At 42.1% G+C, this 17,429-nt stretch overlaps 1 protein-coding gene across 1 annotated transcript; it reads left to right on the forward strand.

Annotated features, from left to right (window-relative positions):
• The first annotated feature begins 1,026 nt into the window (after positions 1-1,026).
• On the forward strand, positions 1,027-16,010 carry hs3st3l (heparan sulfate (glucosamine) 3-O-sulfotransferase 3-like). The gene is made up of 3 exons (XM_026315089.1): positions 1,027-1,493; positions 13,258-13,487; positions 15,622-16,010. Exons 1-3 carry the CDS (start codon positions 1,027-1,029, stop codon positions 16,008-16,010), a joined length of 1,086 nt encoding a protein of 361 aa, XP_026170874.1.
• The last annotated feature ends 1,419 nt before the right edge of the window (positions 16,011-17,429 follow it).

The raw sequence follows: 17,429 nt of genomic DNA on the forward strand, positions 1-17,429 counted from the left end.
GATCAAAAACAAGTAATTAGAAGATTGTTTCTTAACATATTTCTGCCCATTTTATGTAGATTTCTTTTGAAAAATCTGACTGGAATCAAGTGGAAATTTCTGAATGATGGCTGAATGTGGGTTTACTCAGGCTGTCCTTTGGGGTCATGATCAGCTATCTTTTGGCAGCTGCACTATACAGTCCAATTCTGTCTAAGCACTAAACCAATTATGCGATAGGTCTAAGAGTCCAGAGTGTCAGCTGACTGCCATAAACCCAGTTCCAAATGTCCCACACTCTTTTACCTCCAGAGCCATTCCTCCATATATCCACAGAGCAGAACATTTTGTTGATACTTAAGTGTGTGATTATTTATTGCAGAAGCAATGTTATTAGACATACTTTTGGTGGCCGAGTGTATAACAGGATATATGGCATAATATAAATCGATGACTCATATTAGAAGAAAGTGATAATGGCACATATGAGGTATAGGGCATGACCATCAGCTGCGCAATGGCTCTGTTCCATCCTAGGTTCCTCTAATAAGTAATGCTGAAATTAAACGCGCCTCAGGCCATGACCCTTAAATCAAAGGTATCTGACGGGTGAGTGAGAGATTGAAAGAGGGAGAGAGAGACAGAGAGAGAGAGAGAGAGATCCTTGGGATCCCCGTGAGATCCGCTTTAGTAGAGAAACGAAGAGTAATTCCGTGAAGCGTAAGCGAGAAAGAGCCCTTCAGCCTGGATATCACATATTAGAGCTTTATTCTACTCCCCACGCTGCCAGGGTGGTTGAGTAAGTAATCGCACCCCACGGATGTCACGCAAAAACTAGTTCACCTTCTTAAGAGGCTGACTGGTTGACTGGGTCGGGGGGCGGCTCGTTGTGCTATGAGCGCGTAACATGAAGGAGGAGGAAAGCAGCGGAGCGCACTGAAACAGACTCCCCAAGAGTAAGCGGTGTTTTAACGGCGTTGGAGTATGACGGGATGTGAGGTGAACTTGTGCTAGAATGGCCCCTTATTTTACAGGGACCTCTGAGGGATGGCAGCTTTTCACCACCATCATCCGAGCGCGGACCTGCGGCGGCTCTTCCACCGGCTCACCATCGCGTCCTCTCTGAGCATCCTGTGCTTCTCCCTAGTCTATCTCTTCACCGGATGCTGCGAGTCGGAACTGACAGAAAGCTCTGAAATAAAGACACCAACGCGGGAATTCCTTGCGTCTGGGTCAGGATGGCCGTACGAAAGAAACGGCACCAATGTTATCCAGGAGGTCCCTACCGCGGTTGGCGAAGGCGCGTTCAGTGGTCATCCCGAGCTGGAGGCGAACAGCTCTGGGAAGGAATGGACAGCCACTCGGCGCTTACCCCAGGCTCTGATCATAGGGGTTAAAAAGGGAGGCACCAGGGCTCTGCTGGAGTTTCTGCGGCTCCATCCCGACATCCGCGCCCTGGGGTCGGAGCCGCACTTCTTTGACCGGCATTACGCACGGGGACTGGACTGGTACAGGTACGCACTCATTACGCAGAGACTCCACCTCAGCAAAAGCATCGAGTCTGCCACAGACTACTAAAATTTTTTTTAAACGTTATGTTTATATATACGAGAAAATGATTTTGGCTAAAAGTTTCCCTTAAAGGCAACTTAGCTACTCTCACGATATTTGTTTGTTTTTTTTCCAATATCACAAAATATTACCCAGACCAAAAATGTGATAAACTCATTTTGGGATTCACATGGACTTTAACTTGTGCTTTTTGTGTTTGTGTGCAAATAAGAAGTTTTATACAGGCTATCTGAAACCTAAGAGCCAATTAGGAACCTCCAGCTTCCTCTAAAAGAAACGGATCTCTTTGTGTTGTTTACATACCCAAACATATCTACAGCTATTCCGCGGAGGTCTAGGTGACAGTCAAAGAGACTCTGCCATCTGGCTATGCCAATCTGTGCATACGTGCATGTATGAGCCTGCAGTGCTTGTTCTCCCTCTCTGTGTGTGTGTGTGTGTGTGTGTGTGTATGTGTGTGTGTGTGTGTGTATGTGTGTGTGTTGTGAGTGCATACAGTAGGGAGAAAGAGTGAGGCAGGATGAGTTCTCACAGAGCAGCAGAGTAATCATCTCCGGAGCCTGAGCCAGATGTTACTGTTGTCATGTGGCTCTGTTCTCAGCCTGTTCCATGAAAACTCAGAAGACAAGCACACATGAATGAGATTCAGTGGAAGCAAATTTGAACGATTGAAGTCACTCAAAACTGGTTGAGGACAACTAGGGAAGATAATGGAAAAAGCAGAACCATAATCAGATTTTTTATTGTGCAAAGTATAAGTGGATGCGCCTAAAGATCCATGAACCACTTCAAATATAGCAGATTAAAATTGCTGGTCTGTGTGGTGTGCTGTTAACCAACATACAGTATATTACTGGGGCTCAATGGTGGCATTGGCTCAGCTCTGGGAGCGAGTCTGGCATGTCAGCAGCATTAACCTATGACAGAGATAAAATCAAAGGATGGATTTCTGCTTCCTTGTTGGTTTTTGTATGTTGATGTGACCACACACATGCACAGACACACACATGCATAATGTCAAAGCTGTAGGGTGTAAACAGAGAGAAAATCTGGGACCACTGGAAAAACCAGTGCAGCCTCTCCTGTCTGCCAGCATGTCTGCTGTGTGTGGGTCATGTCAGGCGATGTGAATGTGACACCAGATTGTCCCATCCTCCCCACTGCCCAGATGGAGCTCGCTGCATGTCGAGACACTTGACATCACTGTCAGCTCTGCCAAGTGACCTCTGACTCCAGGTCACTTTACACTGGGAGTTAATGATGTGTTCACACCACTTCATAACAAACAGCGCACATGCCAGACTACACACACTGACAAAGGAAACATGTTGGTGCTTTGGTTACTAAACTGAAAATTACAAAAGTAAAAAATAAAATAAAATAAAACAAAAGATGCTTATTTTTCTATTTAAACAGGTTATACATTTCATTAGGGACTGATTATTAAAAATAAATGACTTCATCCTGTGATGGACTGGTGACCTGTCCAGGGTGTACCCCTGCCTTTCACCCAAAGAGAGCTGGATAGGCTTCAGGAGATCCCCGTGACCCTGGTTAAGGAATAAGTCGGTATAGATGATGGATGGATGGATGGTTGGATGGATGCATGACTTCATCTCCAGACAGAGATTTGGAAGGGTCCCCTAAGTCTGAGTCTGAATGAAATATTTGTGATGCAGAAGTGGGAAAGTAATCTTAAGCGGATCCCTAAATGTGTTTTTAGATGTTATTAATTTGCATTTGGTTACACCAGGGGTCTCCAACCCTGGTCCTCGAATGCTATTGAACATTATATAACGATCCCTGCCCTTCCAGCTTCTGATTGGCTGAACACAGCTGATCCAGGTAATCAGCAGTGGGTAGGGCAGGGATATCTGGAAAACAAGCAGGACAGTAGTGCCTGAGGACCAGGATTGGAGACCCCTGGGTACACAAATGCATGAATTCTATCATACCTTCAAGGGAGGTTAGCTTAAACAAAATCTAACTGGAGTTTTTCCTTCAGGATCACTATCTTTACATTTGGCAATTTTTGAAGTAATCTCTGCTTTTTCAAAAACTAGAGACAGAAAAACAAAGAAACACAACATGTTGATTCACAAACTGTGTTTGTATAGTGAAAACTAGCAAGGCTACCAAAAAGTGGCCTGCTAATGTTTTTGGCTGCCCCAGTCTGTCACCTGATATTGGTCTTGTGTTGTCCAAAATGAGTCTCTTAAACTGTGATGCAGATTTGGCTGACTGCTAACATTTTTTGCCTGTGGACTTATATCAGTGGTTAGATTAGTATGTTAACAGTTACAATGTCAGTATTGATTGTATGAATTATAACAGTAAGAAAGTTTTTGTAAAGTGCCTTGAGATGATTTGTATTGTGATTTGGCGCTATACAAATAAAATTGAATTGAATTGAATTGAATTGAATTAAGAAAATAAGACCCAGATTGAAATTTAGCAGAATTATCACGAGGCACTGGTGTAATTTAATATCACACCACAGATGGTGTCTCAGCTGTGCTGCCTAAGACATTACTTTTCTGTATAAATGTTTTTTTTCTTTTAATCCCTGTCAGAGACAATTAAAAAGAATGAGATATTGTGTATCTTCCTCAGAATCACTCCTTGTCTCTCAGAGTAAAATAACATTTAGCTTCACCAGGGCAGTTGAGATCAGAGCTCTTGACAAAGGTTCAGTAATGGTGTTTGGAGCGGAGATTGGATCTGAAAGAGCGCTGTGATGAGCCTGAGATGGACTGGAAGTTTCCTCCTGACTGTGTTGTCTGGGATCGATAACTCTATCTCTTCACCCTGACCTTGGGTTGACTCCAGTGTTAGAGCAGTTAGCGTTGGTCAGCTCGGCTTCTGTTACAATTAGCAGGAAGCTTTATCCTACATTGGCATACCCCCACCCAAAGACACACAGGGCTCATGTTGCACAGCTTTTTCTCTCTTTGTCGCTCCGGAGGAATCCATTGAAATTGCTCAGTTGGAAATCCACATCTCTGTCCTAATTGTTTCTTGCTGAACGATGGCATGGCAGGTGGATGGTTAGAAACACCTGATCTAACACAGAGGGTGAAGAGATAAGGCTCGGGTAAGCTGGAGGTTAAAGGGTGTTGCCGCAACCTCACACATCTCCGCTGACCTTTGCTTCAACCTGGGGGACTGTCATCAGAGCCGGGCTCTGTGTATTTCTGTGGCCTCACAGTGGAGACTGATCTGTTCTCCAGGCAGTAGGGCTGCCTGTATTTTCTCTTTGAGGTACAGAGAGATTTATCAATATAATATTGATATTAGTGAATTACCGGCACAGCTTTAACATGAGAGTTGCATTGTCCTGTGTTTACTGCTCCTGCTGATTTCCAGAAAGTCACAAAAATAAAAAAAGAGAATACCACACTAGCGACAGCAGTGCTAGCTGATGTAACCTAATGCTAAATGTTAAAACTGTCCAGCTGATACTTTATTGCTTCCATATGTTTTCTCTAAAATACAAGAAGGACGAAGACATAAAAAATGATGCAAAGCGTGGGCACATAAAAACTGAGGATTTAGCCATACAAGAAACAATTAGAGAATGAGGAATACAGACTGTTTGAAAGTTTTGAAAGTACTGGCATTAGCTAATGATATTAATTAGCCAGAAATTTTAAGTTTAATGCAGCTACACCCTTTTGGTCTTGTGTATTGGTTATGTCTGTCTTATGTTTTTATGGGCCAACTCCTTCTATTTGTTTTACAGGCCTTTCTGCCAGATTTGATCAGTTTCATGACATTTTAACCTAGTGGCAGGGAGAAGATAGTTCGAATCAATGGCAAGAAGGGACGGACTAAATTACTGCATCTTTTCAGTCATCTGCTCTGAGGGCACTGATTCATTTGCAATTCATATTGAACTCGTTAAGGGAGGCTTTTAAATTCATACCCATACATTGGCGGCTTTGTCCTGCCATGACACAGCACATGGTGCTACTTCTGTTCTTGTGTTTGTACAATGGAATATAATTGCCATGCAAATCACAGAAAAATGGCTGCCAACACATTTGATGTTCAGCAGGATCCAGTGGGCGGGTATTAGCAGCAAACACATAGGAAAGATTTTCTAATTAATTTGATCTATTGATCTGTAGGAGGAAAAGACAGTGGTATTATTTGCACTATTCTGGCATATGTTCGCACTGTGTAGCATTATGCTTAAGTGTGAAGTAATTAAAGCTACAAGGCACATTGGGCTTTGCTTGTTGTGTGTGAAACTGGGGTTCAGGTGTGGTCTGTGCTGTCCCTGTACTGTACTGGAGGTGATCACCATAAGGCCCAGACGGGTGGGGTGATCTGGCCCTCATTAAGGCCCTCCCCTGGGGCTTGAGAAGTGAAGGTGGGGGGCGTATGGGGCCCCTCTATGATGGATGTCTCCTGGAAGTGGACAGGGCACAGCCACAATGGACCAACTCCTTAATGGTCCCCCATACAGAGGAAATGGATGAGTGGTCCCTCAATAACACACCAATGCATGCATGTGTACACATAACTACCTACCCAAATCTTATATTTGGCTCATAAATAAGCAGCCAGGTGTGTATAATGAACACATTTCACTCTCTGCTCTTTGATTGGCCGTTGTTTTCTCCTTGGATCAAACATCAAAGTTAAACAGACCAGATTTTACATCTTTGATCCAGCACCCCCTCAAATCCCCCAACCCTTTGCTGCACATTTTCTTCTGTATGTGTGATGAACATTTCAATTGCTCTACTTTTGTTAACAATACACACACACACATTGCATGACACAGCGTGCTACTGATGAGGCTCCAGAGTGTTCTGGCTCCCCCAGTCTCCACCTGCCACTCTTGGTACCAGCTGAGGCACAGTGCTGCAGTCCATCCCCTTACATTTACACCAGCACCTTCCTACTTCATATATCCCAACATGTCTCACTTGTCCCAGTACACACAATTCCTACTCTTCCCAGTTGCACACCGCCCACACCCACCCTTGCATGTTTAGCCTAAGCCGCCATAGGATCAATAGCCAGTGGCCTTGGCTGGCCTGGGGAAATTCACCAGGGAGGCCTGCTGAAATACTGGGAAATGGATGACAAAAGAGAGGTTCCTCAAAGGCAAACAGGGGCTTATTATACGCTGCTGGATAATCCCTGTGTTCATCATAGAGCATGTTTGATCTCACACTCAATACTAAATGAGCGGTGTAAGGATGTTGCTAAAACAGGGTTTTAAACTGCTAACTAATTCAGCCACCTTTTTGGGGGGATTTCCTCTGTAACACATGGTTTTGGCAGCCGATTCTGTTTACCTGCCAGTGATGGGCTCTAATGTATTTAGAATTAATACCTCCCTTTCTCCATTTCTCTCCCTGACTGTGGCACCCAGGCCAAGCAATAGAAGTCACTAGTGCAGCCTCAAGTATTGATCCCCCACTGGCTTCCCACTGGCAAGCACAACAAATAATGGCTTTACCCCCTTTACCCCTGCTTATCCCTGATTTAGGACATTGTGGTTTATGCCTTGCAAATTCCAACAGTTAACTATGAAGGTAGGGTTTTCCTATCTTTAACCGCGACCATAATCTTTTCCTGACCTTAAGTGCTAGTGCTTAAGTAGAATCATCACCAAGAGATGTGGCAACTCATCACTAGTTTTTGGTAAAGTCATCTGGGTTATTTTGGCGGCATGTAAGAAATATTTTAATTTCACTATCACCTAGTGGTAGTTCTGTGGTCACATACGATCTGTTTTTTTTTTCAGTTATTTGAAGAATGCTATCCATCAAGACTGATCCTCATAATACATGTAAAGTGCAGTTCTGTATAAAGTGCCTGAATGTTGATACTTTTAGGAAAAAAAAATATGGATCTTACTGACAGAAGCAAGTGCAGTAAACTGGCTGTAATTGCTGGTATAGACACAACACTGACCAGTCAGATGCTAGTTGGTTTCTCTGCCTCAGTCAAGACGCAACAATGACAAAAAGGAAAACTACTTGCATCTGTTATTCAGTTTTCATTAGTTTCATCTGGCATTAAAATTGTATAAAGGAAACATAAGCAATAATGAGTCACGTTTACACGTTTACTCCCTTACATTAGAAAATAGCTTAAAATTATTTATCTGCTCACAACAAAATACAAATAAAAGTTGCAGGGTGCTGCACGGAAGAGATTGAACACACCAGAATATTACACTATCAGGGAGTAATCTTAAAAAGAAGTTAATGGCTAAAATAGAAAATTAACACCTGGTCTCACTAGATTATTAATTAGCTGCACAATTAAATCCAGTTTGCATTACTCAGGGATGGAACTGAAGTGAAGGATCACAAAGTTTTCCATGCCAAATATAGGATGAGGGCATACTTATTAGAAAAACTAACAGCTATTTTGTCTGGCAATTAGTACATCTGTTCAAACCTCATAGCAGAAGCATATTTATTATACTGCTTGTCTTTTCATGGTGCTCCTAGGGGCAGTAATTAGCTCTTTGAGCTTAGGTAATGGTATGGGCTCTTGGCTCTGAAGCAGCTCACAGGCAGATTGCTAATGGAGGTGCGTTTGTATCCACTCCCATCATTCCTTCATCCGTCACCCACCCCTTTCATTTAAAACACAGCAAATGCTCTGAGAGACACAGAATGGGATGAGCACACATACACAAATTCTTTAATGGGTCTGTTAAAGATCCGTCACACCTATCCTTTCTGTTTTCACAATGTTTGTGTGTAATTTTGGATTTATTTTGTGTTTTTATTTGTTTGTGTTTGTTAGTGTGTGAAAGAGGGGTCTATTGGGAGACCAGAAGCATGACAGTAAATGCTTGTGTGACTAATGAGTGAATAATGAATGTATGTTTGTGTTTTGCAGTGTATGTGTGTGTGTGTGTTTGCTGTATGTGTGTAACAGACTGTGTGGCTCCTCAGTTAAAAAGGAAGTCTTCAGGCTAAGTGGTGGTAAGCGCTGCCTCACACAGATCAGATCGGGGGGGGGCAGATATACTGACAGGAGGTTTTGTTGCCGGCACATCTGAAACCTGAGCCAATAACAGAGGATAGTCACCGCATCCTGTCTTTACTGTATCAGCCCTTTGTCCCCTCTGGTCTCTGTCCTTTAAAGTCTCATTTACAGCTCTTTGGGAACATTTTCTATTAATTCTGCCTCATGATACATCTCTAAAATACACTAAACAAAAACTTCCTGCTGGGGACCTTTATTTTATATTTGATTCCTGTTTTCCCTTATATTGGTCCCCGGCAGCTTTACGTTCATAAACTCTAATTATTTTCACCTGTTCGTGCCATGCATTGGTCTCGATCCCTATATATATATATCTTTCTGTCCTTTATGTTTGTGGGCATATTATGTGTGGTTACTTGATGCAAGCGGTGATATTTAGGTGTGTTTTTGCCTGAGCTCTGGTGTTTCCAGGAAAATAAAGACTGTGTTGTCCAGCAATTGGGTCCTTCGCCTCTTCTTCACACCGCACAACATAACAGATAGAAAGAGTGAATAACTTAAAGCTACATTTTTAATGTGTATATATTAACAATGGAGCAAATGTCTATAGTGAATTTGCAAGGTGTTTCTTATAATGACAAACTCACAAAGAATTATGTCCAACTCCACAGTTCCCTCATCTCTACAAAGCATGTTACTGTAGGGTCTTTCAGCCTGTCATTTTGGTATAATAGTATTTTACTTTTTTGATTCAGTCTCACAGCTCAGCCTTGTTTCCAGCCTACAACACTGCTTGCCCAGCACCACATAATAGACTGGAATAGCTGGAGGAACTTTTAGCAGCTAAAAAGCCAGATATTTTTCTCAAGAGTTGGTGGAGGAAAAAAAAGAGCTACAGTCTTTTTTTATGCATGCTTGACTCTTTCTGGATGTAGGGAAATAAATGAAGACCAAATTTTTCAATAATACAGTATGTCTGATTTGTAGTTAAAGAGATGCAATACTGATATGCTCCTGTAAGCTCCATTTAAACAAGCATAGATGCTGATTCAGAGCTGTGTGTGACTGCTGGTGTGTTCTGTCAGCCAGTCAGGTGTGTGGCAGGTGTGCTGGCAGATGTCCCTGCCAATGCCAGTCGGTCCCCTGGGGCCTCAGGAGTCATTTATCTCTAAATGAGTCCCATCTGCTGGGCTTCTGGTGTGGAGGTGGAGGTGAGCAGAGTGAGACATGATCATGGAAAGGTTCCTGTGTTTATGTAGCATGGCTGTTTCCTGCCCCTGTGTCTGGATCACTGCAGATTCACTGTGTCACTGCTCAGTCTGTCACAGGAGGATTTGTAATCTGTGGCTATGTGAGAGAGCGTGAATGTTCTTATCACTGCATGGTATTACAAAGGGTAACCTCACTTAAACCCAGTTTACCCAACTGCTCAGGTAAATAACTGTCTGTGTCCTTAACCACTTTAACTTTCTAAATTCCCACATAAATGACAGTACATTTTTAAAACTAAGCTGATAGTAAATCATTCTGGGAAACATGCTTATTTGCTTCCAGGCTCAGAGTTAGAACACTGGTTCCCAAGCCTTTCAGATTATGCACCAATATGTGCCAAACCAAATTTACCAAGTCTTAGATACCAAGAAAAACCCACCTCACCTATTTAAACCCACCTCTGACTATTATGCTACTACTATTATTACTCAGGGCTGGAGACAGAACAAAGTTTTTATAAAATATAATAAATGAATTAATTATGTACCAAATAATGCTGAGAAACCAGAAAGAAAAAGACTTGTTCTGTCTGTCTATTGAGTTCCTCTGCTTCTTCTTCTTCTTTTCCTTTGGGCTGCTCGCTTCAGGGGTCGCCACAGCGAATCATCTGCCTCCATTTAACCCTATCCTCTGTATCCTCCTCACCCACACCAACTATCCTCATGTCCTCCTTCACTACATCCAAGAACCTCCTCTTTGGTCTTCCTCTAGGCCTCCTTCCTGGCAGCTCTAACCTCAGCATCCTTTTACCAATGTATTCACTGTCCCTCCTCTGAACATGTCCAAACCATCTCAATCTGGCTTCCCTGGCTTTTTCTCCAAAACATCTAACATGAGCTGTCCCTCTGATGTACTCATTCCTGATCCTATCCATCCTCGTCACTCCCAGAGAGAACCTCAACATCTTCAGCTCTGCTACCTCCAGCTCTGCCTCCTGTCTTTTTCTCAGTGCCACTGTCTCTAAACCAGACAACATGGCTGGTCTCACCACTGTCTTGTCCACTTTTCCTTTCATTCTTGCTGACACTCTTTTGTCACACATCACACCTGACACTTTCCTCCACCTGTTCCAACCTGCTTGCACACGTCTCTTCACTTCTTTTCCACACTCTCCATTGCTCTGGACTGTTGACCCTAGGTACTTAAAATCCTCCACCTTCTTCACCTCTGCTCCCTGTAACCTCACCGTTCTACTTGAGTCCCTCTCATTTACACACATGTACTCTGTTTTACTGCGGCTAACCTTCATTCCTCTCCTTTCCAGAGCAAACCTCCACCTCTCTAGATTTTCCTCCACCTGCTCCCTGCTCTCACTACAGATGACAATGTCATCTGCAAACATCATGGTCCACGGAGATTCCTGTCTAACCTCATCTGTCAGCCTGTCCATCACCACAGCAAACAAGAAGGGGCTCAAAGCCGATCCTTGGTGCAGCCCCACCTCCATCTTGAACTTCTCTGTCACCCCTACAGCACACCTCACCACTGTCTTACAGCTCTCATACATGTCCTGCACCACTCGAACATACTTCTTTGCCACTCCAGACTTCCTCATACAAACCCACAGCTCTTCTCTCGGCACCCTGTCATATGCTTTTTCCAAATCTACAAAGACACAATGCAGCTCCTTCTGGACTTCTCAGTACTTCTCCATCAGCATTCTCAAAGCAAATATTGCATCTGTGGTTCTCTTTCTTGGCATGAAACCATACTGCTGCTCACAAATGCTCACTTCTGACCTCAGCCTAGCCTCCACTACTCTTTCCCATAACTTCCTTGTGTGACTCATCAGCTTTATTCCTCTGTAGTTTCCACAACTCTGCATGTCTCCCTTGTTCTTAAAGATGGGCACCAGTACACTTCTCCTCCATTCCTCAGGCATCCTCTCACTCTCCAAGATCTTGTTAAGTAGCCCAGTCAAAAACTCTACTGCCACCTCTCCTAAACACTTCCACACCTCCACAGGTATGTCGTCAGGACCAACTGCCTTTCCACTCTTCATCCTCTTCACCTCCTTCCTCACTTCATCCTTACTGATCTTTGTGACTTCCTGCTCCACAACAGTCACCTCTGCTACTCTGTGCTCTCTAACATTTTCCTCTGCCATGTTTCAATAATATGGACAGTGCAGCACCTGTACGTGCACAGCAAACAGCACTGTCCATGGTTCTGAAACTAAAGCTCTTCTTTAAGTGGTCAGATCAGTATCTAGAAAGGCAGAAACATATTCTGGATGTTCAGGTACAATTTTCAATAAATGGCCAATAGTTCTCAAATTGTGCCAGGGGTATGTAAATTTATGAGCACAAAAATATACTGAAACTGAAACCTTAAATGTTGCTAATACCACTACTAGACCAAATACACAGTTTGGGAATTACTGAGTTTGAAGATTGATACCTATCACATATCACATGGCTGCCAGGAAATGGTTAGCTTAGCCTAGCAGAGAGATGAAAACAACTAGCTTGGCTCTCTCTAATGTTTAAAACTGGGCAGATCGAGGCAAACACTCAAAGAAGGGAGCCACATTTGGAAAATGACAGGGGGAAATAATAAACTTTTAATGATGGATGTGTTCGCTATAAGAAATGCAGCTTTAGTTAATAAATATCAGTATCTACCATTTGTAATTCAAAATGTTATTCCTACATTTAGCAGCACAGTTGTCTTTTAGGCACAGTTTTTCCAGGATTTTAGTGCGGTCTAGGATTAAATTATACTTTGATAGTTGATGTGCTTTTGCACAAAACATCACAAATATGTTGTCAGTGGTACCTGATGTGTAGCTGAGCTGAGCCTTCAGCAGACACTGAAACAGTTCTGCTGGGGCTGAAGACAAATACCTGTGCAATAAGGCAATAACAACAGTAAGTTATGGTTTAATTAAGTGTACTGACATTATTGCTTTCACTTCCTTTTATTATTTATTTAAGTAATTAGATTCAGAGCATGTTACCATGTGCATGTGCTGTGTCAGGCAATTTAAATAATTAATAAAGTTACTGTGCTGTGCTGTAAATGTACACTACACTGGTCTGAAATTAAAGACTGTAGATGGAGTGCAAGTACCATGCACCATTTAATCACTTCATATAGACTGAAAAAGCCTAACCCCAACAAAACCTCTGACATTAAGCATGAGTTCACTGAGGGCCACACGATGCAATTTGGAGTCATCTTAACACAAAAAAATTAAAGACAGCAAATCAGTTTCCTTTCACCTTAGGACAAATCCATTTATGTGCTGCTTAATTACACATACTGATGTTTCATGCACCATGAGTGAAGGAGTGACATACATGCCCTCCAGTAATTATCTGCTCTCATTATTTCTAAAGACCCATTTCAATCTCAAATTCAGTCCAGTGTTGTGCTGAAGGTTCTACATTTCCCCTGGCTCTGGCAGGGAGTGGGGCTGCACCAATGTGTCTATAGTAAATGAGCATATTTTTTCTGTACTTCCAGAAGTATGATGCCCAAAGCGCTCGATGGCCAGATTGTTATGGAGAAGACACCTCGTTACTTTGTTACTGTGGAAACGCCAGCACGGGTCCATGCCATGTCACAGGACGTGAAGCTGATCGTGGTCGTTCGCGACCCCGTAACCCGAGCCATATCTGACTACACACAAATCATCTCGAAGACGCCAGATATCCCTCCATTTGAGAGCCTGGCCTTCAAGAATCGGACCACAGGTGCAGTAGGACTAAGAACATTTCTCTTTTCCAAGCGAGCAGCACTAAGAAAATGATCATCGTTAGAAAACATAAAAGATATAAAGGTTGTGTTGTTTGTCTGCTCAAACACATAAAATTGTGTTGTTAAACACTTTATCTGTGCATAATCCTTAATATCTGTAGTAGTAACTCGTGAAATTCACTTAGAGAAAAGAAACCACAGTGAAGAAAGATAGAAACTCTACCTCTGTTAGATGAGGTACCAGAAGTGAAGTTAGTGCCACACTGACAATTTAGACAATGAGGATCGATTGGGAGGTGTTTGCAAACCATAGCTTCTTTCTTTGTGTTGCTGGATAAATACTAAAATAAATGCAACCAGCCGACCTATTCAGAATCATTCTTACTGCTTCAGTTAATGCATTATTCATCATGACCAATTATATTTCGTTCAGTCTCAGAAATGCCTCACAAGGTGTGTGATTGCCTCTGTTTCTATGCTGCTATCATCTGGGATGTACTCCATATAAACTTCAAAGATCTTTGGGGATTTCTCTTAAATTGAAGCACATTCTTAAGTCATAAGAAATTGTATAAATAGCTTTTATAATGGAGTTTAGAGTGGTCATAAGGGAGAGACATGGCATACAGATGCTATGTGACGTAAAAGGGATAAGGGCAAACAAAGGGAAGTTGTCGTACTTTGCTGTTTTGTCAGTCAACTTGGACAGCAGTTGTTCTTGCAGCAGTGACTGTGACACAAGAGTTTAATACTGTAGTTTGTGAAGAAAAGCTGAGAAACATCATTTCACATTACAGTCCAAAACTACAAAGTCGCTTTAGCCTCAAAATGACCATATAACTGATATGCTAACAGCTATCAACAAATTCAATTCAATTCAGTTTTATTTGTGTAGCACCAAATTACAATTCAGTTCTCTCAGGTACTTTACAAAAAAAGAAAAAACCCAACAAATCCCTTATGATCAAGCACTTGGCGACAGTGGAGAGGAAAAACTCCCTTTAACGGAAGAAAAAACCTCCAGCAGAACCGGGCTCAGTTTGGGCGGCCATCTGCCTCGACCAAAATCTCACAATTCTGCACAATAATAGGAAAAGTAGCTGCTATTTACTGCTGTTCACTTTGCATTGCATTAAACTGTATTGCTGTTTTACACTTTCCCCTCCATAGCTAGCTATTCAGATTTAGAGTGTGAAATTAGAATTTAAACTAAATATTTTTCCTTCATAAATAAAAGTCTGAGTCTAAATTCACTGCAGATTTTGTGTCCTTTAGGTATATGAACATTTCTGTATAAACCCGATGAAACAAAGCTATAACATTACAGCTTCCTGTTGTCCTCTGCCTACCGTTTATCCTGTAAGGCTGCTCTCAGACACAAACACATCTGACTACATGGTGACTGTGGCCATCATTTATGTTATATGCATTACAGGAATTTAAGTTAACTGGACAAACTGGGACATGGGGCAGCTGTAGACACAAAATCTAAAAATAAAACTGGTAATACATTACTTAAGCAATAACAAAGAAAATGAAGTTGCAACGCGCATTAAACACAGAAACACAGAATGAAAAAATCCTACCTGTAAGCAGACAGTATACTCCAAAGCAGTCCATTACAGGTACGAATTTAGTTATTTTACCAGAAGGTGTTTGGCTAAAGCAACAACAACATGGAGTCGATGCTAATAGTGAATGTAGGAATTATCTGGTTCTGGGTATTAGTACATTCCTATTTTACCTCACAAATGTTTCTCCTTCTTAGTGCCTTCGCAGCGATTCAAGAGAGGACAGTATTTGCATTAAAACAGGACATTCCCATATTATAAGGTGGCAACCCTGATTGCATATAAGACGTATGTGTAGATGTTTCTTGTCCAGCACGATTAAATGCCAGAATGGTAACAAATGTAGGCCTGTAGGTTATAACAAGGCTAAAGGTATAGCCAGCAGCTAATTTCCTGTAGATGGCCCCCAAATTAGAAAAACACAAGTTCCAAAACTAGCTCTGACCAGGCAAATGGCCACAGTAAAAGCCTAAATTAAGTTAACATTTTATGAGGATCTGAGGTGCCAGTGACAATAACAATGATGACTGTCAATAAAGATGCTCTGCTTTTTCTCTAGGTCAGATCGACTCTCTGTGGAGCCCGCTGTGGATTGGCCTGTATGCTCAGCATCTGGAGCGCTGGCTGGCCTGGTTCCCCAGGACTCAGATTCATCTGGTCAGCGGTGAAAGGCTCATCTCTGACCCGGCTGGAGAACTGGGCAAAGTCCAGGACTTTCTGGGCCTCCAGAGGATTGTCACAGACAAGCACTTCTACTTCAACAAAACAAAGGGCTTCCCCTGTCTGAAGAAGCCGGAGGGCAGCAGTAAACCTCACTGCCTGGGGAAGACCAAAGGGAGGACACACGCCTCCATTGAGCCGGAGGTGATGCAAAGACTGAGGGATTTCTACAAGCCACATAACCAGCGCTTCTACCAGCTGGCAGGACAGGACTTTGGATGGCAGTGATCCTTTGACTGTATGGAACTAGTGGCTTTTGTTAGAATTACACTGCTTTGTGTAGAAGCCTGTGCAAATCTTCTGTGTGACTGAAACAGATGCTGACTCAAAAACAGACACAATTATCCATTTTGACCAGCAGAGCAGTATCTCAGAGACTTGACAATAAAACCCCAGTGTCAATGCGTTGACCTGTACCAATCAGTCGTCCTGTTCAAGTGTTTGTCATTTTATATATCATAGATGTAAAAGTGATGATTGTACAAACATGGAAAGACACATGTTCCTACATCTGGTTGTTATAAAAGCATCTGTGTGCTGGTTCTTCATAAGACTTTGGTTGCTATTAAGTTATGGATATATAAGAGCTGATGAAGTACAAGAGTGAAGCTTTCAGTGTCTCTGGCCTGCAGTTAGGTCCTCTAGTTGGTAGGCTGTAGTGCCACAGTGGACCCAGGACTGATGCATCTTCACATTCCTGAATTTCCATACCTTTCTTTTTTCTACCTGTTTGTGCTCCTCAGTCTCACTGGTTAAGAATTTAAGGGCAATCAATGCATACATATTGAGCCTTATCCTCTGAGCACTGTTATTGAAAAAGGGGAATGAATCTTTTATGTGGGAAGCAGCAGAGAGGTGAGTGAGAGAATCTTTATATGAGCTCAGATTTGACTGAATGGTTTTGTATTCTTGAATAATGAATGTGAATAAATGGATGTAGGGGAACTGGGGTGGATCACGTTCCTCTTCGCCTATTGGCACATAGGCTTAGGTTAGCATTTCCACTGCAAAACCACCCTTTTGTACCTTGAGTGAAGTATAAGAACCAGTGGAGGACAACCAAAACAAGACTGGGTTAAATCAGAGAAGGAGAGAGCTATTCAACCTGTCCACAGCCATGTCTCTAGACATGATGTATAAAGCTTTCAGGCTTTACTGTGTTGCTGTGAAGGCCTGCTTACAGGGTGGTCTCTTTTCAGTTTGCATGTATTTGCACTAGATTGAAAACATAAAAAATAAAACTATTTTTAAGCAAAGGGCTTGAAACTGATTTTGTGCATTCATTCCTCACGTTTCCTCTTTTTCCTTCATTGTTAACCACAAAATGCTGTTGGTGTAACGTCTTCTGAGCCTTAATGAGTAAGCTTTGGATATATGTTGAATGTAAGTAGACAGCATTATTGTTTACATCAAAGACAGCAGGGCTACAACAACTGCCTTGTTTATTCAGAGTTTTGGTCACTGTAATAATGTGAATTATTAAACTAATTTAATTACTCCTCTTTTATGGTTGTGTCTATTTTTAAAATGCTAAAATGTATTAAAAAACATTAAATCCATGACATTATAATTGATATTTCCAATCCTGTATGTTGAAGTCGCTGGGGACATCACTGCAACAACATCGCCATCTTGTGGACAATAAAC

Source organism: Mastacembelus armatus, chromosome 19, assembly GCF_900324485.2.
Source record: "Mastacembelus armatus chromosome 19, fMasArm1.2, whole genome shotgun sequence".
NCBI lineage: Eukaryota > Metazoa > Chordata > Actinopteri > Synbranchiformes > Mastacembelidae > Mastacembelus > Mastacembelus armatus.